We start from the raw sequence: 22,693 nt of genomic DNA, 5'->3' as shown, positions 1-22,693 counted from the left end.
TAGGAGGTGTGCAGGAGGCAGCTGATAGATGTTACTATCTCATAGATGTTTCTAACTCTCTGTCCCTCTCCCTTCCTCTCTGTAAAAAAAATCAATAAAATATACTAAAAAAAAATATAACGGGTTAAAAGAACTCACCAAACCGTTCTACAGCCAAGCAACATCATTATTTCTTTCTAAAGAGAGTTGACAGGGAGATTAAAAATATATATATATACTAAAAAACACTGAAGGGCAGGATGAATGAATAACAGAAGTAGGCGATTCAGTGCTAAAGGTTGGCTGCAGCAGGACAAAAACTCAGCCATCACCAGAAAGGGAAGCAAAGGGTGCGGAAGGTTCGCTGCTTCGATGTCAGCAGCCTGGATTGGGAAGAGGGAAAGCAGGGGGCTGTGCAGGTGGCACCACGGTCTCTGGCTGGGCCTCCGGACAAAACCATGCCATGTAAACCTTAAAGAGGATTAATCCTCGAGGAGCTCTGTAATGAGACCTTAAAAGACTGAACAACAGCAGCCTATTGCGGAGGAAGGCAGTCACCTGCTCCCCAAAGTCTTGCGAGCAGAGTTACATCAAAGCCAACGGGCACCAGATAGCAGGCTTCTGCAGAAATCCCTTATCTCAGCTCCAGCGGGTGCGGCTGCTGTGATTGTCTTGAACTGCCACCTGTCCCAGGCATCTTTGAAGGCAACGCTAAGCCTCTGATGGATCTGACCTCCTTGAGCTGAGATCCTTTTATGTCTTTCTTCATTTTCTGCCCTGCTACATTCTTCCCCTGCCATGCACACGACATGAAACAAAGGCAGTTCTCACTCCGGACTCACTGTCCCCAGCCATTTGAAAGCAGAGAAAAACAATGTTAAGGATTATACTCCACCCGTAATACGGAGCGGTCCTCAGGAGACAAGCCTCTTATTTCTGAGAGTGTAACTAGACCACATTTATGTGTGGTGCAGCTTTACAGTGGGGCTCAATGGCACTGGGAGCTGAGATCCGAAAGCTGCATATCGGTGATAACTTAAAAACACAGGATTGATCTTATGGAACTTGATTAATACACCTCACGTGAAATAAACCCGCAGTTCTGTAACTGCCACTACAGCTTTCTTCTGGTCTGCGTTTGGGTCTGGGCTACCAAACCCATTCATTCAGAAAAGGGAAAAAGTCAGCCAGGGGGGCTGGGAAGCTGTGGCCTTCTTGGTTCTGGCTTAGAGGACTTCCTCCAGCCCCAAGAAGAGTAAGGATCACACACACACACACACACACACGCGCGCGCGCACGCGCACACGCACACACACACGCACACGCACACGCACACGCACACGCACACGTGATGAGGATCGGTCCAGAGCCAGCCTTTGCTCAAGCCCCAGCTCCTTACACTCCCCACACCAGCTCTGTGTGGCCTCCGCAACCCTGGGTCTATTCCAATTCTTTCCGTTTGGATTTTCAGCTTTTCAATTTTTCACCAGCTTTCAACCACACGGTCTTGTTCTCTGATCGACAGCCTATCTTCCCACTTCTGACATGGTTCGCGATTGCAGGCAGCCCTTCTAGTAAAAAGCCTTTTCAACGTGGGCCCGAGGGGCCCTTCAAGAGGTAGACCACTGTTCCCGGGCCCTGAGCAGACACACTGCCTCCTGCTCTCCTGTCCAAGCTGGGGTAAAGATGTTTCTCCCTGACACTACAGCCCATTACACATTCTTCAGGGGTGCATGAGTTTTAAAAGGAACACACTGACATTTACTTCATGTGTGGTGGGCAGAGTGGATTTAAAGCTCATAAATCTGCTCACCTCCCTCTTCTCAACGAGATCTGACTTGTAAAACTGTTTGCAGGCTGTGGTACCTTCTATACAGCACATGTGCATCCCCACATTTCTCCATGCCCATCTCCTAAACACAGCCAGCTTCCACAATGGAACAGTCTAGGTATTTAATACAGCACCAACTTAAAATCTTTAAATCCTAATAATACTTGGGGCAGGTTGAAAATAACCTAATTAAAAATATATATATATGTTTTATATAATATTATTTATTTCTTCAAGTTTATAATTTCTAACAGTACAGGGGGATTAAAATGAACCATATTAAAAAATAAATTAAAACGGTTTATTAGACAATTTCATTAAAACATACCTAATATGAAAAAAGAAATAAAACTAAAAAAAAAAAAAACACCACACACACAAAAATGCAGACATATATAGATGTTAGGGGGAAAACTTTCCCATGCAGCAAGTCTGCAGTAAATGGTCACTCAATTTAAAACATATGACAATATCATCCATTTTAACTGTTTGTTACGGCATTAGCCACAGCTGAACTACTTAATTTCAATTTCTACTGAACCACTGTACTAGTTGCTTTTTTAAAAAGTAAATTTGGGTAAAAAAAATAAAGTAGGGAAACTTTTCTCCAAAGACAAATGACTAGCTCTTGAAGCAGGAAGGAGTAAAGACTTTTTGGCTGGGCTGGTAGTTGCCTTCTGGAAGTTGTACTACATAGTCTTTGTATGTTACTCCATAAAATATGACACAGCGACCATACCTAGTTTTTATCCAGGTAGGGCTTTTCCTACTTCTTAGGGTTAAAGTCCATTATTTTCAATGCTTCTGAAATTTATAAAAATCATAAAGTGAATAAAATACATTCCCAAAGCTGAAAGTAAAGATTATACAGAAGCATTAGCAGCATCCAAAGACATCCTAAATGTGCAGATGACGGTGCACAAGCCATGCTCTCCCGTATATCTTCCTTCAGTGTGAGGTGCAGAGCATCAGGGAGGTGAAAGGCACTGTAACAATGCTTGGGTTATTCACAGAAGGGAAGTCGACTTGCTGGGTGGCTTAGCACATCCTCTCATGTAGTTCCCGGTTCCCAGATGAGGTCGCCATCCCTGCCCCCATTTTAAAGACGAGGAAACCAGAGTTAGGCGATTGCTCAAGGTCACACTGTGAGAAGGCAACAGAGCTGAGACTGGATTCTAAGTTTAACTAACTCTACATCTTTCTGTAATATGCCCCAAATGGAAACTATTTAATTTGTCATTTCCAGTTCAAGATGGCAGCCTGAGCCAACCTGTTCCTCACCTGTCCTTCTGCAGACCTCTCTGAAATGAAAAGATGGAAATTGATGGTGTAGTAATGCTCAAAACACCAACAAAAATAATAAACTATACTGAGTACTTACTTTGTGTAGGTGTTTCCAAGAGCTTTATTTATATTAAAAAATTCAATCCTCAAAACCAGCTTATGAAGCAGGTGCTGCTATTACCCAATCGTAACAAATGAGAATGCAGAGGCCCAGAGAGGCCAAATAATTTGCCCATGAGCACATTGTTAGAAGTGGCAGAGCCAGGATTTGAACCCAGATAGTCTGGCTCTAGAGCTTGTACTCTGTAACAGTCAATGAAATAGAATCAGAATAAAATATGTTAACCCATGCAAAGTGGCTAAGACTTGAATTGTGGAGAAGCAATAGCCTGGACTATTCTTTAAGGGAACAAGAAAGAGTTACCAACCAAGTCCACCCAAGAAGCCTCGGGCTGGACAAATATTTACATGGAACCTCGATGCCAGTCATGTTGCCTGTCTCCTGCCCACTGCACAGCAACATTCTATGCCCTGGAAAAGTGAATTCAGCAGGGAATTTGGAACTTTTCCCCATTCCCAGGTTTCTCACTCAAAGGCACTCACCATGTGTGCCATACAGGCTCTCACCACCAGTGTCAGTCTGACAGGTGGGTGCAAGCCCTGATTGGTGCCTGAGCCATGCTGGTTCTTACTGCCCCCCGGAATCAAGCCATCCTTGTCCTGGCATATGGAGGGCCCCAGCCTATTTCCCTAAAGGAAATCTTGCCAGTACACATATGTTGTTAGGATGCCAAACATAAGGCTGAGCAGAGGGAACATAGGGCAGCAACTTTTCCCACGGCTTTAATATAAACGAGCACCCAAGATCACCAGGCTTATGAAGAGATAGAGGACATAAATGAGCACGACCAGAAGAAAACAGAAAAAAAATGGCCCTGAGGGGAAAATGGCCCCAAGGACACTTTTGAAAGGTTTTGAGAAAGTACAGCTGACTCTTGAACAACAGATGTTTGAACTGCACAGGTCCACTTATATGCAGATTTTTCAACACTGTACATGTATTTTCTCTTCCTTCTGATTTTCTTAATAACATTTTCCTTCCTAGCTTACTTTATTGTAAAAATATAGTATATAATACATACAGCATACAAATATATGTTAATTGACTGTTAATGTTATTGGTAAGGCTTCTAGTCCACGGTAGGCTACTAAGTAGTTAAGGTTTGGGGGATTCAAAAGTTATACATGGATTTTCAACTGTGTTGGGAGGTATTAGCACTCCTAACACCTGAATTGTTCATGGGCCAACTGTATTATGTACAAAAGGCACCCCAAAAAAAGGGGAGCTATATGAGATTTTTTTTAACACCTGAAAATTAAAAATGATTGCTGAAATTAAAATATCACTAAAAGCACTGAAGTATGAATTCAAAAAAATTTCCCAGAACACAGAACCAGAAGCAGACAGGGGAAGACTGTGAGAGAAAAGATGAGAGACACAGAGGAATAACCCAGGAGACCTAGTATTCAATGAAGCAAAGTCTTAGAAAAAAAGAACAGAGAAACCAGGGCAGGTAAATGATTTAAAATATAACAGAATAAAACTCATCCCCAGAGACAAAGAATGTATCTTCACATTGGGAGGTTCCACCCATGTGATAAGCAAAATGAATGAAAATAGAATAAAATTTTAAATACATATTGCTTTTAGGATCAAAAGTTTCCAGAGGAAAAATAAGGAACCATCTAAAAGGAATTCAAATCAAAGGGGCATCAGACTTCTCATCTATAATTTTGGATCTTAACAGAAAATGTAGTAATGTCTTCAAAGATCTTGGGGTGGGGGTGGTTTTTTGAAGTTAGAGTTCTAGCTAAACTATCAAACAAAAGCAAGGGCAGAATAATGATATCATCACATTAAAAAAAAAAAGATATCATATATGTAAGAACTCAGAAAGTGTACCTCCTTCCTTGTTGGAAAGTTACTTGATGTACTCCAATAGAATAAAAGGAAATAGCAGAGTGTGGTGAAGGCCTGGGGCAGGGGGTGGGGGGTCAATGGGGAAAAAAACGGGACATCTGTAATACTTTCAACATCAAAGATAAATTTTTTTAAAAAAAGGATAAACTAAGAATGACAAAGTCAGTTAAGACCCAGGAAACAGTAGTTCCAATCAGGATGATGGTGAGGGGATGTCCTGAGACACAAGATCCAGATTGCTTGCGAGAATGAAATGCCCAAGAAAGATGGGTGCTCTCTCTTATGTGTAAAAAATATAGTTAGGAAGTTGGAAGAAAACATATATAAGAATAATATAAAGGGCCCGGTAAGCGTGGCTCAGTGGTTGAGCGTCAACCTATGAAGCAGGAGGTCACGGTTCTATTCTGGTCAGGGCACATGCCCAGGTTGCAGCCTGATCCCCAGTGTGGGGCTTGCAGAAGGCAGCTGATCAATGATTCTATCTCATCATGGATGTTTCTATCTCTCCCTCTTCCTTCCTCTCTGAAATCAATAAAAATAAATTTTTTAAAAAGTTTATAAAGGCAAATAATAGAGGAAAACCCAAAGCAACTACAAAAATGCAATTCAGTAGGTATGCAAGCAATAAAGAAAGGGCAGGAATATATAAAACACTTGTTCTTAATGCTAGACCCATCACCATCAGATGATCTAGGGCAGTGATGGCGAACCTTTTGAGCTCGGTGTGTCAGCATTTTGAAAAACCCTAACTGAACTCTGGTGCCGTGTCACATATAGAAATTTTTTGATATTTGCAACCATAGTAAAACAAAGATTTATATTTTTGATATTTATTTTATATATTTAAATGCCATTTAACAAAGAAAAATCAACCAAACAAATGAGTTCGCGTGTCATCTCTGACACGCGTGTCATAGGTTCGCCATCACTGATCTAGAGATTAAAATGCTGGACCCTCAAAGAAGTAGGTGTGTTCCTAACATTCTACATCAATGCTAAGAATTCATTGCTTTTAACTTTTAGAGTCAGCCTACGTACACAGACATGGCAAATGCAGTGCTGGTTGTGAGATACCATGGAGATATTAACAACTGTGACACTATAATAGAAAAACTTGACTCCAGAAGATGGAATGGGCAGGGTGACCTAATATCCTCATCTTCTGAACAGAAAAATCAAAAGATTTAGAGTTTTAAAACATTCTTTAAAGTGATAAAAATAACCATTAGACAAATAACATAATATCAATAATGAAAGAAGAGGAGGGCACAGTGTTAGAAAACTGAATGTTAATTCTCATACTGGAGAGTCAATAAATTGTATTGAGTGGAAATATCTAGACTTGATATATCAAAAAAACAAATGTATAAGCATATTCTGGACTTTCTATTAAAAAAAAAAAAGACAAAACCTAAAACAGAAATAGCAAAAATTATACTTGGGACTGGGGCTGGAATAGGAAAGATGGATAGAGCGACTTTAGCTTTCACACTAACTTCATGAACTGTTGAAATGAGTGTGTTACTCATAAACATAATTTCAATAAAAATACAGGAAACTGTTAAATTATAAAGAGAATTTCTTTAAGAGAATTTCAAGGTTTCTCTTTGGCTCAAAAGGAAAATAACTAATGAATATTGGCGTAATCAAATAATCACCATATCTATACTAATAAAAGCCTACGTGACCCTTGCACACAATGTCGTCACAAGATGGCCGCACACAAAGCAGAGGTAGGGCCCGGTGGCCACTCCACGTGATGAGGCCTGGGGGTCCCACAGCTCCACATGGCACAGAGGAGGCCAGTCCAGCATCTGCCGCCTCCCACAGAGGAGGGTCCCAGTGGAGGAGGCGGGTCGCGGCAGTTGTGGGCGATCAGGCTGGCAGGGGAGGGCAGTTGGGGGCGATCGGGCCAGCAGGGGAGGGCAGTTGGGGGCGATCGGGCCAGTAGGGTAGCAGTCAGGCGTCAATCAGGCCGGCAGGGGAGTGGTTAGGAGGGGATCAGGCTGGCAGGCAGAAGTGATTAGGGGCAATCAGGCAGGCGAGTGGTGAGGAGACAGTGGTCCCAGATTGTGAGAAGATGCAGGCCGGACTTATGGACATGCGCCTCCCCCTCCACCGCCCGCGTGAGCCTCCCCCCCCCTGCCCCCCGCACGAATTTCGTGCACTGTGCCACTAGTGTATACATAAAAAGAAGGTTCAGCTTTTACAAATCTGTTTTTCCTGGTTAGTTTTTATAAATCAGTTTCCAAGAGAGAACTTTGCTTGCACATGCTTCAGCTTTCCCAGTTTGGAATATCACTCTGGGGTGGAATCCTAGTAAATCTCTCTAGAATCCCTGGTGGATCAGAGGCTCACGGCTTCACTTATTCCATTTTGGCACCCTCAGAACATCAGCTCTAATGGTTCATCTAAACCTGACATCACTTGGCAGAGATGAGCCAACATTAACAGGTTAAATGTGGAAAGCATTTAACTGAAACTACAAAAAGATCCAAGAAGGTGAAAATGAGCTAAAAAAGAACAGGAGCCTGGCCAGGTGACTCAGTGGTTGAACATCTACCTATGAACCAGGAGGTCACAGTTCAATACCCGGTCAGGGCACATGCCCAGGTTACAGGCTCGATCCCTAGTGTTGGTCATCACTGATGTTTCTCTCTCTCTCTCCCTCTCCCTTCCTCTCTGAAATCAATAATATAATATATTTTAAAAAGAAAAGAAAAGGAAAACACAGGAATTTTTACTTACCATCCTACCAAGAATCAACTGCTTTAATTCTATGCATATAACCAGTCCCACTGTCACCGTCCCCAGTGCCTAAAAGCCTCTCCTACGATTTCAGAACACAAAAAGGCCGCCTTCAATATTAATTTTATCTAAAAGAAAAAAATGGTAGGAATATTTACTTTAAAGGATTAAATTCTTTAAAAAAAACAAAAAGCAACAGCCACAGAAAAACATTACCTATGCCTAGGTGGAAAAAACAAAGCTCCAACTTCTCGGAATGCTTCCATTTCTACCTTGGCTCCTTGCAAAACTAGATTGTCACTCAAAACAAAGCAGGTACTCTGAAATAGTTTACCTTCGTCTAAAGTATTAGCTAAATAAGGATAAGCCACGCACAATCATTAGTATCGCTGGTGGCTACAAGTTCATTAATTCTAAAACTCAATCCCACAACACAGCCTGCAGAGCTTCTCAGCCAGTCTAAATTCAAACCTCGCTCCACACGCTCGTATCGGGAGGAATTCACATGACAGGAGAGCTCACACTTCCACACATCATCACCCTGTAGGAGCTTGACTCTTCTAGAAGAGGGGCCAATCACAGCTCTACTATCAAGCTGTTTAACAGAGCTTCTAATTGGAATCTTAATCCTCATGACAGAAAGCAGCAGAAAAAAAAAAAAAAAAACATGCCTTACAGTCATGCTAACCTGGTGGCTCGTTATGAAAGAGACGCTTCAGAAAAATCTAAAAATTAATAGGTGACTGGCACCAAAGGAAAAAGGCTGCACTGTTATCAAGAAAAGAGAATTTTTTTTTAGAATATCCTATTGAAGTAGATTTCCAAATATATATATATAAGATAGATCTCCAAACTTATTTCCTCTGTAGGGTAGACAGTACCAAGTGCTGACCACTGGCATCCATATTCACTGGGTTATTTCAGTATTCTGGTTGTGCTCCCGGACAGCAAGAATAACTAGTACATGGCCATCAAGACGATATTAAGCATGATAAGGAGTCACGTCTAAGAAAAATCAAGCATGAATGACCAAAAACTGCACCTGAATGTTTCATGCCCCAGACTCAGTTCCTTGTTACTGTGATCCATCAGCAGACAGAGAAGAAAGGAAAAGTGCATTTTCAGCAGCCTCTATGGTACACAAAAATGCCAGAACTTTTACCTGCCTTAGATCACAGGGCAGGCCTGTGAAAATCCAGAAAACTATTACTTATGAGCTTGTGAGACTATATGGGCAGGAACTACGCGCCGGAAGAGACAGGCGGAGGATGCTCAGGTTTGATCAATCGGGGAGGGGTGGGGGGGGTGGCGCATAGTGAAGTCAGCATTGACCTACCCTAACTGCGCACCCCCCAGGTGCTAGGACAGTGCATTCGAGCACGCATCACCGGAGGGCTCTGGGAAGGTTATGAGGCAGCAATAAACTCGCATGCTTGGCTAAAATATTAGCAAGGGTCATGATCAACTAATGTGAAATTTGCCCCCCAAGAGTCTAAAATTCAGAGGAGCATTCAGACTGCAGCTCAGAAGTCCTCATAAATTAGTGAAAGTCAGACATGAAAGTTAATAACAGCTGGAATGGATCAAGCAGAAAGAAAATGCAGCATCGGTAGATGTGTTCTGTGATTTTCTGAGAGTCCATAAATTTGCTATTTGGAAAGAAGAAGGGAAATGCTAATTAGGAGAAATTTCATACTGGATTGAAATTTGCCATGGAGTCAGGGCCCTATTGTAAAAGCTCCTTGGAATCAGAAATGGCCCTCCCCAGCCCCAGGTCATGCCTTTCATCCTGTTACTTCATACTTGTTGATAGGTTTCTTAATTGATTTCATGTGTTACTTCGTGCAGTCTCTCCCCAAAATATAAAATCAAGAGCCACGGTCGTAATTTCTGTTTCTCCTGTGTGTGACACTACGTCAATGTTGGGGAATCAATAAACATATCTAAGAAGCCATCCCTCTGCCCTCTCTAAACGCCTTGTAATAACTTTCCATAACTTTTAGACTCTTCTAGTTATAAATAGCTCAGAGGGTCCATAATCACTCTTAAAAGTCTCAATATCAACGTTTCTGATTTTTCTGATACAGCAGGGGGCCTTCTTACAACTTGTATCTTCCTAACCAGACCCCGACATATCTCAGGTCAGATCAAGTCCCCTGAAGCATAAAGGTATGCAGACGAGTGGGATAGCTCACATCAGTCTTTACAGCCCTACATGCCGATCCCTGAGAGAAAGGGGTCCCACTCTCTCCCCTTGACTATCTTCTGAGTCTTGTCCCTCCTTAGCATCTATTTCCTTAAGTCAGCAATCTTTAGCCTTCTCCATCTCATGCCATACATAAACTAATTACTAAAATTCTGCAACACACCAACAAATATAATTTTTTTGCCGATCCAACAAAAAAATAGGTTATGATTTTTATTCATTCGCACCAAACAGCTGTTGCTGTGTTGGATGTTGTCATTTTCTTATTTGACAATCTAAGGGGAAAAGGTTAGTGTCCCTGACTAAATAGTCAAGTCTTGTATGTTTTAAAAATCCTTGCATTACACCGGTTGAAAATCGCTGCCTTAAGTTATTCGTGGAGAGTTGCCATGTGTCTCTTTAGCCTGCACTGTCCCTGTTATTCATATTCAGTCTTTTTCATCTTTCCTCATAAATCATTCCTCCAGCCCCTTAATCATGCCTAACTGCTTCTCCCCACGGTTCTTTCAGTTTATCTGAGATACCAAAGCCAGATATCTGGAGACCAGGAACTGCCCTGCCCATATTAGTGGGATGCCAAGATGTTTTGGGGCAAAAAGTTCTATTTGTACTTCCCCCTCCACAACCTCCCCAGTAACATTCCAAGTATGCTTATAAATAAAGGGGTGCTCTGTCCCTGCCAATTCCACCCTTGGGGAGGCAAGGTTATCTGACGCCCTGTATGTCACTCAGAGGGACAGGTGAGGGGTCCCTCTCCCCAAACAAGGTCTAGGTGGGGCCAGATATTGTATTATCCTGGTGACATGTGAAAACTCGTGACTGTATGGAGGGCGGGGCAGTTTAACAAGACAGGTAGAAGAGCAAAGCACATGAGGCCTCCCTCAAATGCTCCCACCAAACCTCGGCCATGGAGTCCAAACTCAAACCCGCACTGTGAGCCCAGTCACCTCAACTGCCAAAAGGTCTTGTGCAAAAGCTAAATGAGATCATGTAATGGGGTCAAGAGCCCAGCGCCTGGCACTGTTTCCTCACACACTCATCCTCCCCAAGTAGAGGGACACGGAGAGGACCCAAAGGCCTCCCCATAACCAGGTCATAGGTAACTTCCAATTCTTTAGGAGAGTATCAATTTAGAAGCAATCTCTCCTCCCCTCCCATGTAGCCATGGCTGGAGCGCAGCGACTGCAGAGGTGGCACCAAGAATACCTGTGTCTTCCACACTGGGATCCACTGGATGTCTGGAGACCTGGGCGACAGGTTGCCTTCCCTCCAAGGGCCCTCCCGGCCCTTGCCATTGCCACTGAACACCAACGCCGGTTACCACAGCATTCCCAAGCTCTCCACTAATGAGCTTAAACCACAGGCCCCTGCACAGATGGGGACTACCACTTTGAAGACTCAGCAGTTCTGGGCACGGGTTAAGAAGTTGAGCTCTGGAGCCAAACTATGTGAGTTCAAACACTGGCTCAGTCATTTCTGAGCCACATAAGAATAGACAATACTTAGCCTTACTGGTCCTCCGTGTCCTTGCCTGTGGATGGGGAACCACAAGACCTCTCTCATAATCATGTGTGTGAATTTGATGAATCCAAGAGCAAAGCCAGTGGCTTACAAGGTGGCACAGAGGGCTCATTTCTGCTGGCTACCATTTCTGAGAGGGGACCATTTCCCACCTGGGCTACTGCAACAACCTAGGAAGGAACCACCCCAATTCTACTCTTCAGACAGGGGTCCTCAAACTACGGCTCGCGGGCCACATGCGGCCCGCCGAAAACATTTATCCAGCCCGCCGGGTGTTTTTGCTGCCGCAGTGTGCATAGAAATTTGTTCATAGTTTTTTTTAAACTATAGTCCGGCCCTCCAACGGTCTGAGGGACAGTGAGCTGGCCCCCTGTTTAAAAAGTTTGAGGACCCCTGCTTCAGAGCAATACACACACACAGTGATGTTCCTCCAATAAAAATCAACTCATGGCACTCACTCCATTGGCTTTCCATCGGCCCCCCCAACCTGATCTCACCCCCTTACCAGCCCACCAAACTAGCCGTCGCTCTGCTCCTGGACATGGCCACACACAAAAAAACAAAATTTACACTCTTCCAGTGGAATGCTCTCCCTTACATCTTCTCATGATGGGCTCTTTTTGGTCACTTCGGTCTTGACTATAAAGACGCCTCTGAGCAATGCCCTTCCCCGCCCATTCTCAGGTCTATCACTCACCATGAGCCTCCCTAGCACAGCACCTGCTTAGCAGGCTCAGACCACCAGCTTGCAGCCTCCTGGATGTCTCTGTCCCAGTATTCGGTGTGTGTCCTCGAGGAGAACAAGGACCTGACTGGTCTCGGCAAACACCGACCTCTCGGGGTGAGGAGCAGGGCAATGACTTCCCGTGACTCATGACTCCTTACTTAAAGGGAAAAACAGGGATGGGGGAGAAAATGTGAAGTCTCACTGAATTTGAAAGCGGGTTCATTCCAGGAAAGCACGCTGAAAAAGGGAGGGAGTGGCCTGTTTCCTAGCACCTGCCATGGGCACTTTTCTGCTGCTTTCTAATGTAGGAAACACACCTCCTTTTATTCCACTCACAAGTCAGGAGCACAGCCAGCAGGCAGATTTGCATCCCACTCAGTGGACAAGTCAACACCCAGCTCCTGGGACCTGCACAATATCAGCTGATTAGCTCTGCCGCCCCCCACGGAGAGGGCATATCTCCCCCTGGGGCCAGGCCGTCTCACCATCTCCCTTAAGACTCTTTCCGTTCAGGCAGATTTCGGGCTTATCCCATCACTGGCAGTCTTTGTTCTTACTTCCCCCCGGGTGATAGCTACTGGATTCCCCAGCTGAATTTCCCTTTGTTGTTTCCTGTCCTCTCTCAGCAACCTCACCTTGGGCCACCCCACAATTTCTCTGGTTTGACTAATATGTTAGGGCACCTGCAAGTTTTCCAACGAAATAAAACTCAAGGTTTTGAAAATTATGAACATTCCATTTGGAGTTAAGATGTGTCTTGATACCGAACACTCTTAATTGATTGGAAATTAAGCCACACTTATTCCCCAATCTGAGGGATTTGTATTTCAAAATCAAGATACAGTGATCATCAGGTTATCTCAGAGAAAGCTCAGCGGGTGGAGGAGAAGTAGAAGTGCATTTTGTTGTTTTCAAGGGAACATATGACACCCTGCTCAGGGGAAGAAGCAGCAGCACCCGAGGACCAATGAGGTGCGGAGGGGATGTGGGTGAGAATCACACACCGGCAAATCGGAGTTAGGAGGCGAATTAAACTCTGCACCAAAAAACTCCGGGTCAGTGACGGGAAACACAGCTACGCAAAGATCTGTTTTAAACATCCAAAAGCCATGGAGCAAGTCTTGGGGTCACCATGTAGCAGTGCAGGGGAGGACCAGCCCCCCCCCCCCGAAACATGCTGCCCTAGCTGGTTTGGCTCAGTAGATAGTGTCAGCCTCCCCACTGAAGGGTCCTGGGTTTGATTCCAGCCAAGGGCAGCGCGCCTGGGTTGCGGGCTCGATCCCAAGAAGGAGGCAGCCAATCTATGCTTCTCTCTCATTGATGTTTCTCTCCCTCTCCCTTCCTCTCTCTGAAATCTTTCAAAACATATTTAATTAAAAAAGAAAAGAAAAGTGTCCTGCTTCCTGCCACTCCCCTCCCTGAGTTCCACCTCCAACCAAAGAGCCCTGACCTCTTAGGTCCTCACAGGTGTCAGATTTTCCCTTGGCCTCCAGGCCTTTGCCAACATTCCTCTCTCTACCTCTTTGCCAGGGCGTCACTCCCTCCAGGAAGCCCCTGGACTCATCGAGTCTGAATCAGGTATGTGTGTGACCTGCTCCCAAAGGACCCTGCTTCTGTCTCTTCTGACTGGACCTTTCTGTGGACCTCTGCTCTCAGTGTCCCGCCAGCCTGAGTGTCCATGGAAGCAAGGACCTTGCTCGTTCAGCCCAATACTGGTGAGCACTGAGAAGACACTCAGAAAGCACATGCTCAAGTACCAATGACTGACAGATGAATGGCTGAATGAATTTAGATTTTCCCTCATTTTGTTCCAAGAGGAAGAAACACATCAAAAACTGAGGTTAACAAAAAGCTCTGGAGCCCCGAAACGGAAGGAAGACATCAGGAAGGTAAGAACAATTCATGGCGGGAGAGACCCAAATGTAAAAGCTACCAAGACTGAGGTAACTGAATACCTTTCAAAGAATCCAAACTCTACCAGAAACAGGAAGACTACAGCAATAAAATGCTCAATCGGTGACCCTATATTAAACCAAACTGTGAAAGACACAGAGAAAGCGTAGCCCTTTCACTAAGAAGTATGACAACACAGCACGATTTTATAGGCACAGATCAAGAGAGCTAAAGTGAGACCGGAGATGCAGCTTTCAAGAGACATCAAAGGTAACATTCTTTAATTATACAAGAAAAAGAACAAGGAGCCACAGATAATGTGACCTCTGTTAGAAATGGGAAGGAAAGCTATTAGCAGATGATTATGAAATAGCACGGCTTGCTGTGTTTCTTGGGGTTTAATCTACAAAGGAAGACAAGAAGGAGAGGGAGGGAGGAAAGAAAAGACACTATAAGCAACTATAAGCATTGAGTGGGTGCCAAATTAGACAAGGAAAAGGGTGGCATGGAATATTTAAACTCCTGGATTCATGATCCCACTCCAATTGGTTGGTGAAGTCTCCTGGGAGCATGCACATTTGGACACTAACAAGTGGAGAAGTTATTACCAAATTCATGAATTGCTTGAAGATAAGACAAATCACTGAAATTTGGGAAAGGGGAAAGAAATATGCTCACCTTCACTATAGGAACAATACCCACCTGTTCAATTTCAGGTGGGTGCTAACCCAAGCCCAGGACATTGCAAACGAAGGTCCTCATTCATGTCTGTAAGTAAAGTGCTGACTTAGTCCAAAGTAAGCATCAACCACGTGTGAGAATCCTAGCAGTGTTAAAATGTACAATTTATAAATGCATAAATGTGTCAGAAATACTATAAACCCTGCCTACTCCTAAAAAGGACTGAGGGACTGCGTGTGGATAACAGGCTGCATACAATGACTAACTTGTCAAATGCAGGCAGAAGCAAGTAGCCGCCCCTGACCAGCAGGCTGGACACACCTCTTCTCTGGTGTGACGGAGGTCAAGAACCGAACAGCTTGCCCTTCTCTGCTCTAAGGTAGCGTAAATGAGCCGTCCTGGTCCTGCCCTGAGAATCCTGGTGGATATGTAAGCGCTCAGCAGTGCCCCTAGACTACCACATTATGCTGTTAAAAATAAGATTCAACCAAATACATTGGAAGATCTAATTGACTTTATCAAGCAATTAATGAATTGGGCAGAACATTCCACACTAGTTAATTAAGATTATGTTTCTAGGAGAAGCTGAAACTGGGATTAGATCAGGTATTCAATCTACGTTTGGTATCATGAGCTTTTAGCCGGGGAGTGATGCCTTTTGGAATGTGACATTTTTTCCTGTAACAACTTTAAGATAAACATACAAGGACGTAGCTACGATATGGTTAAAGGTGAGACTTACACATCTACTTGGTGTCCAGGTAGGAAAATATCCTGGTAAGATGGAACTTAAAGAAAACATTCAAAGGAATGGTGTGTAGATTGGGCTTAAAGAATCAATACGATTTGAAGGCAAGGAGGAAAGTTAAAGGATGGTTCTAGAAGGAGCACCAGGGATGAGCCAGGCAGCCTGAGAAGAAGCTGGTCAGAGGGAGCCCGACTTGCCTGAGGGGAGGACCGTGTTAGGCAGCAGTGAAAGAAAAGGCTGGGCCAGTGCACCAACAGGCCAACTAATTTTCTCTAGAACATGGTTTCCCTTAGCTTTTTCTTTCTATTCCTCTCCTAAAGTGGCCTTCAGGCTTCTCCCTTGTCCTCTCTATTAAGTATGTCCCCAAAATTCAATGGATAAAATCAGTAAGTATTGTTTTTCAAATGCTGCCGTGCTTTTCTTACCCTTAGTTCCCAATTTCACTTCCTATCTCCCAAGGTCAATATGACCAATCACAGCCACATTAGGCACAAGGGTAGTCAACATTCACTGGCAAGAGTAAACTGGAACCCTAAGTATTATCCCTCCATTTCTACCACTCTCTGCAGTTACCTTGCATTGTAGTTCTTTAAAATAAAAAAATCTATGGAAGTGGCTCACTCTTTCTAGTCTTTAAACATTACCTCAGGGTTACTGAAAGAAAGCCTGGATTATTATATTGAGTTTCTAAGAGAAGGACAAGAATAGGCCAGGAGTTACTCTTAAGCTCACAAATAACACATTTGCAAGGGTTCAGAGACTTGTTTGCATTTCCCACTCCAGTTCCCCCTACAAGTCAAGACTAACATCGGAAGAAGCGAGATACCTAGAAAGCCCCCGGAGTATGATCCAACATCAGTCTCTCAGGTTAAACAGTCTACTGTTCAAGGGGGGGGGGGGGAAAAACACTCCTGATGGGCTCATCAACTGTTTTCCAAGAGGCAGAGAAAGCTAGGTAGGAACGGAGCTGTGTGCTGAGACGCGTCACTGCCTTTGCAGTGTGCTCAACACCAAACTCTCCATCTGTGCCTTGTAGGCATTTCTCTCTCTCTGTCTCCACATGACACTCCAATAGTAGGAGAAATGTGAGCAGGTGCACCTATTAAATATGTAAAATACACATCTTCTCTCCCATTCACTGGAAGATGTATTTGTAAGGGGTGTAGAAAGTCACCTAGTATAAAGACAGACAGGTAGGGGAACAGATCTCATGTGAATTTTCCTGAAGCAAATAAGAATGCAAGTGGGCTCGGGACATCAGCTTTCCACAGAAAATACATGCAAGCCATTAAAAATTCAGTCTCTTTCCTTTAAGCTCCTTCCTCCGGTTTTGCTAATTAGCCACTAACAGTTTTGTCATCTGAGCTGGGAAACATAAGGAAGAATACCAGTGGAATGTTTTCAATCACGGCACTGGCATGGAAGAATGAATCACATTTTCCAGGAATGACTGCTTGGGAGCAGTTGGGGGCAGAAGGAAAGCCGTCTTCACACAACTATAAAACTGTAAAAGAGACCTGAAATTTTAGGAAAGGGAGCATCTTTCTTCCCCTGTGAACAAAACCAGCAGAGAACCTAGAGGACATGACTAGTGAATCCAAGAAACTCCCCACGAAGACCCCTGCAGGGACTTTTAGAAAACTCAAGTCTTCGCAGTAAGACTAAGACAGAAGACAATGGAACACATGTTTCCTGTAACAGGGAGGAGAATAAAACTTAAGTGTCACCCAGGGTAAGGGAATGCTTTAACTATTATGTCACCTGCCTCACGAGTTTATAGAAGAATAAATGCATGGCAGTAAGTGAAAGCAGAGGACGATGGTGATTTGAAACATCTAGCTACAGATGGAACAGAAGCAGCGTACAACTGCTGAGAAATCCCTGGGAAGGAGATGGGGTTCCTTATCCTGATTCCAATACAAGCAGGTCAGGTCCCACAAATCCGGCCCCCCCTCCCATGCTCTCCCCAATTATCAAGCGCCAGTGATCCTGCAGCCGTGAGCCTGTCAGCACCACACCATGTCTGAGCCAGGCAGCCTGAACGTCTACTTTCTGGCCTTGATATACAGCCCATCCACAGCTCCCTTCATGAGAGAATAACCCCCAATGCCCCCACCAGGATTTTATTCCAAACATATGTCGCAAATGTTTGAAGTACCCACTATCCCTGGGTTTTCTTTTCCTTTTTTTTTTTTAAGTCAAACCCCCAAAACCTAAAATACTTTGAATCTTACCTAAGTGCAATTTGTGAAGATGCAAGTTTGCATGCCCAAGTATAATAAAGTCTTGTGCAATAAAAATTTTACAGATGTCCTTCTGAGGGGAAAAAATGAGGTTCCTTTTTCCGGTCTTACAGGAAGCCTGCCCACACATTAGAAATACAAAGTTAGTATATATAGAAGCACAAATTAGGCATCTTGGAAAGTTTGCATTTTCCAACCACAGAGAAATGAAGGAATTACTGTGAGTGGTCAGATACCCAGCGACACTGTGTTAGAAGTCTTCTCTCTCCTACAGCATTGGTGGAGCTGGCTCAGGACTCAAAGGCAAAGGGGATGGCCCAAGAAGGTGTTTCTGAACCTTGAGCTGCTGAAGGTCTGCAATGAACTTGTGTTACTGACAGTGCTGCAGGGCTGCGGCAAGGTAAAGAAACGTGATCAAGCTTGGACGTCTCATGTTATTTGAATTTAATTAATTTATTTTTTTTAATCCTCACCCTAGGATAAGTTCTCATTGATTTTTAGAGAAAGAGAAAGGGAGAGAGAGAAAGAGGAGAGGGAAACATCAATCGGTTTCCTCCAGTATGCACCCCAACCAGGGATCAAATCCGCAACCGAGGTATGTGCCCCGATGGGGAATTGAACCTGCAACCTTTTGGTGTACCAGATAAACTCTAACCAACTCTGCCACCTGGCCAGGGCTTACATCTCATTTTTAAAAGGTGGTACTTTTCTCATACACTAAAAATTTCTTAGAAGATGTGATGTGATGTATGTGATGTGATGTATCAATTTCAGCAGCATCACATCAGTTATTAGCTTTACTTGGATAATTCAGTCCAGATAAAATCTAACAGATTTTATTATAAAGTGCCTAAAAGATACTTTTTATACTAGCAGAAGTTAAATAAGCCAACAGGGTTCTAGAAAAAGTAAAGTAATATCTTATCTCATTCTTTGAGATTTAGTTTAGGACATCTTTAAATTGTTTACGATAAATAAATAATATTGTACCTTTCGTTTTCCACATGTATTAAGTTTGTTACATAAAACACTTTCTGTTGATAATTTAACGTTAAAACTTCTCAAACGCATTTAAAAGCTTCAAAACTTCTTTACTTAAAAAAATAGGGAAAAAATTATAATCAATCTACTCAAGTTGCACGAGGAATAGTTATGTTCAGAAGGCCACAGAGCACAGTTTCAGGCCATGCCAACCCTTTTGCTAGGTTTATAAACCAACCACTCCATCTCTAATCTGTGCTCACAGGAGACACTGACCTCAGGGAGGCAGGTGAACAGGTCTGGCAGGGAAAAGCCAGTCTACCCTGAACCAAAGACAACTGTAGCACCAACAAAAATAACTTGGTTTGGAGAATGAACTCATCATGAACAGATGAAGAGGATGGTGATGGAACAAAAGGAAAAGGGAGGAAGAGGAGCCACAGGACAACCACCATAATACTTCTGAGGCACCATGAGCCAGTGCTTTTATTAAATACTTCATTTGCACTGGCTCACGTAATTCTCAAGAGAACACCATGGGGCAGGCAGTCACCTATCACCCCCACTCAGCCGTTAGGAAATGATTCCTAGAGGGGTCAGCACACTTGGCCAAAGTCACACAGCCAATAAGTGGCAAAGCTGGAACTTAAACTCAAATCCGCTGAGTGCTCAGCCAATCTGAGTAATCCCTAGGACTCCTGTCCATATTATAGACATAATGACACCATTTATTCTGACCCATTTAGGGAGTACGTTGCAATGGTGGGTCAAAATAGCAAGTGCTTGTAAGTTATCATGTAATTTTAATAGTGATTTGAACAATACTGTGGGAAGAGCTAAAGAATAACCCACCTACTGTTGCTATGCCCTCTAAACAGAGGGACAATGAGTGGCTCCAAGCCCACCAAGAGCTCCCCAGTGCCCAATGCTGGTTAATATTCCCCTGGAGGCGCGGGAGGTGGGGTGCACACACAGACCACACAGAGGTGATGAGAGTCCCTGGTATGCAGAGTTCCTGGACCCTCAAATGACAGGGAGAGGATTCAACGGGCAAACGGTTAGAACAAATGGATCAAGAGCAAGCTGCAAGGTGAATGGCACAGAAAAAGTTAACGGTCATCTGCCTACTTCTGTCAACCAAAAAAGAAGTTCTCTCAGCTGTCCTGACCAATTAATACCTCACTAATTAGAGGGCATCTGGAACAGAAAACAAAGCGTCAAATGTATAGGATGGGAAAAGTTTTGTTCACACATAAGAATGAAAACAATGCAAGGAGCTTATGGCTAACAACCCAGACTTAATAATAATCATCTAGCACACTATTGGGGAAAATTAATATAAGTAGAAAGTATGTAGATTCCCTCACATTTTCTGCATGGATGATCTCTAATAGAAACCCATAAAAATGTATAAAACAGGAACATGTTCAGATAAAAACCCTACCAACGCTATTTTAAACTGTTATTTCTAAAATAAAATAAAATGAAATAACCCTTTAGTGAAGGAAGGACAGGATCATGCACACCACCCCTCCTGACTCCCGCAGCTGTGAACATAAAAACCGCAGCAACAGGACTCACAGGCACTTTTTACACTGAGAAGTTGTGAACTTTCTAAGAATCCATAAAACCTTTTCTTCCACACTTCTGACCACTTCTTGAAAAATCTTCTCTCCATTTAAAAAAGAAATAATGTATCTTCCATCTTTACCAACAATATTGGGGGAGGGCGGTTGCTGAAACTTCAGGTTGTGCGAGGCCCTTTGATCTGCACCCTGATGAGGGACCGTCCCCCTCTGCTGCAAGTCAACTAATGAAGGGATGGAATTAGCTTTTATCCTGGGCACTTTCTTGAGCAAGAAAATATGCACTAATCAGCTGTCCTCAATAATCAGTCATCTGGCTAATGACCTTTTGCCTTAAAACACTAAAATTTCTGAATGATGTGGAAAAGGGGAAACAAGAACCAGTCCCCCACTCTGGAGCTCAATGGATCATCTGGAATTGGAGCCGGGAAGGTTAAATGGCAAGTCCGTATCCTGGCAAGGTGATAAATCTGTAATCAAGAGCTGCAAGCTTTGGCACCTCAATGCAAACTTCATTACCCCCCAACCAAAGTATATTTCTTAACTAGAAACAGGCCAGATATAAACTCAGCACAATGTTTTCCTTCATAGTGTCTGCCTTTGGAGAAAAACCATTGTATATCTGTGTTCAGAGTCCACTTTATTAGTGCTGAGAAAGGGAACAGCCGATGTTTCTGGTAGACTGGTCAGTGACCAAAGCAGAGCCTGTACAAAAATCTTCTATGTTAAGGAAATTTGCACTGATTTGTTGAAAGAGGTTGGTTCCTCCTCAACAACTGAGCAAAAATTCATTGAAAACGGGAATTGCTGCTGTTAAAGATTTCAGCTAATGCAGCCCACATTAACAACTCCCCCATCAACCAATTTTTCTCCCGCAAAGTCTAAGAGGCTTTGGGGAAAGAAAATTAGGTGCCAGTTCCCAGGAAAGGTCCCTGTGAGTGAGCCACAAATGGACACCTTCCTCAAGGCCACCCCACTGATGACTGAAGTTACTCAGGGAATATAAGGAAATGACTCTCCCTAAAAAAGAACGGAAAGGATATGGGAGAAGAAAAGTGGGCAGTTAATTAAACATTTATCTAAATCAATGTTAAGCCAAATAATTCAGACAGCACATGTGCATGCACACACACACAAGCCGCCCAGGGTTCTGGACCACGTGCCGCGAGGCAGGACCCACTTACGGTAGTGAGGTTCCATGTAACCGTTCCTGGGGTCCATGGCGAACACGGCCCCGCGGTATGGGATGGAGGGCTCGGCCAGGTGGGGCAGGGACCCATGGATCTCCTTCTTGATCAGCGAGCCCCTCTCGTCACTAGATGTGGCAGGCTCCTCGCTGATCTTGCCAAGCCCCTGGACACCCTGTGGCTGCATGGTGACTGCGTTTCTTCTCTCTCTGTGATAGGTCTGTCCAGGACTTTCATCCTCTAAAGAAAGAAGGAACACAAAAGCTCTGTGACCATTTTAAGGAGCAATTCAGAAACAGTCATCCCTTAGGTCTTCCTCCAAAAAAGAAGCCAATTTCTCATTCTGGCAACTTTGAAAAGCTACACCACGATGGGATGTCCTCCAGACAAAACTGCCTGTGAATGAGGGTCCACAATACAAATGGAAGGATGAAGGGGAGCCAGAAATGAGCCAATTAAATTGAGATGTAGGGAGAGTCAGCAAATTATCATCACAGGCTCACAGCTGAATCTGCCAGCGAGGCTCTTCCTTGGGGACTTGCCAACGCCCCTGCAAGTCCCACTGGAGCTGGACGTTTTGCCAGCCTAGGGCTGTGGGCGGGCCGCGAGTTTGACATGCTTGGTGTACAGCTTCCCCTCATCTGTCTGGAAGCCAGGCCTCTGGGGTAACACTGAGGCGCTGGGTGATCCTGGGGTCAAAGAGCCCCTGTTCCTCAGAGGATGACCTGTTAGAAAGTGATCCAGGCATTCTCGTGTTTTAGTTTGTTTAAGTCAGATTTGTAACCCAATGACAGATTTAACAGAGCCAGAAATGGTGCAGAAAATCCACTGGTTACAAAGGATAAAGGTGGCGATCCTGGAAACCTCCAGGGCCCCTCGCATGACACGTCTGACCATAGAACAGAGCTGATCACTAGACGGAAAAAGGAAAGAAGGTGAAAGTTCAAGTGTGAGATGGGTCTGGGGGTGAGGAAGGCGCCCATTCTGCTGATATGTACATACTCTGGTGGGGTCCAGACATTGCTTTAAACATGTAAAAAAAAAGAGACCAATGGGATGCCCAGCTCCCTAATGCTTCTGGTTTCCTTTGATCTGTA

The 22,693-nt window shown here is 43.9% G+C and overlaps 1 protein-coding gene across 1 annotated transcript in view; it reads right to left on the bottom strand.

The window, feature by feature from the left end:
* The window catches only part of GLI3 (GLI family zinc finger 3), a 253,966-nt gene that overhangs the window by 160,815 nt on the left and 70,458 nt on the right, over positions 1–22,693 (bottom strand). Inside the window, exon 2 of the mRNA XM_006757245.2 lies at positions 21,594–21,836. Within this exon, the coding sequence (XP_006757308.1) occupies positions 21,594–21,836 (243 nt within the window). The remainder of the gene's footprint in view (positions 1–21,593; positions 21,837–22,693) is intronic.

This window comes from Myotis davidii, unplaced genomic scaffold, assembly GCF_000327345.1.
Source record: "Myotis davidii unplaced genomic scaffold, ASM32734v1 scaffold573, whole genome shotgun sequence".
Lineage (NCBI taxonomy): Eukaryota > Metazoa > Chordata > Mammalia > Chiroptera > Vespertilionidae > Myotis > Myotis davidii.
This window is presented reverse-complemented; position numbering and strand designations above follow the sequence as displayed.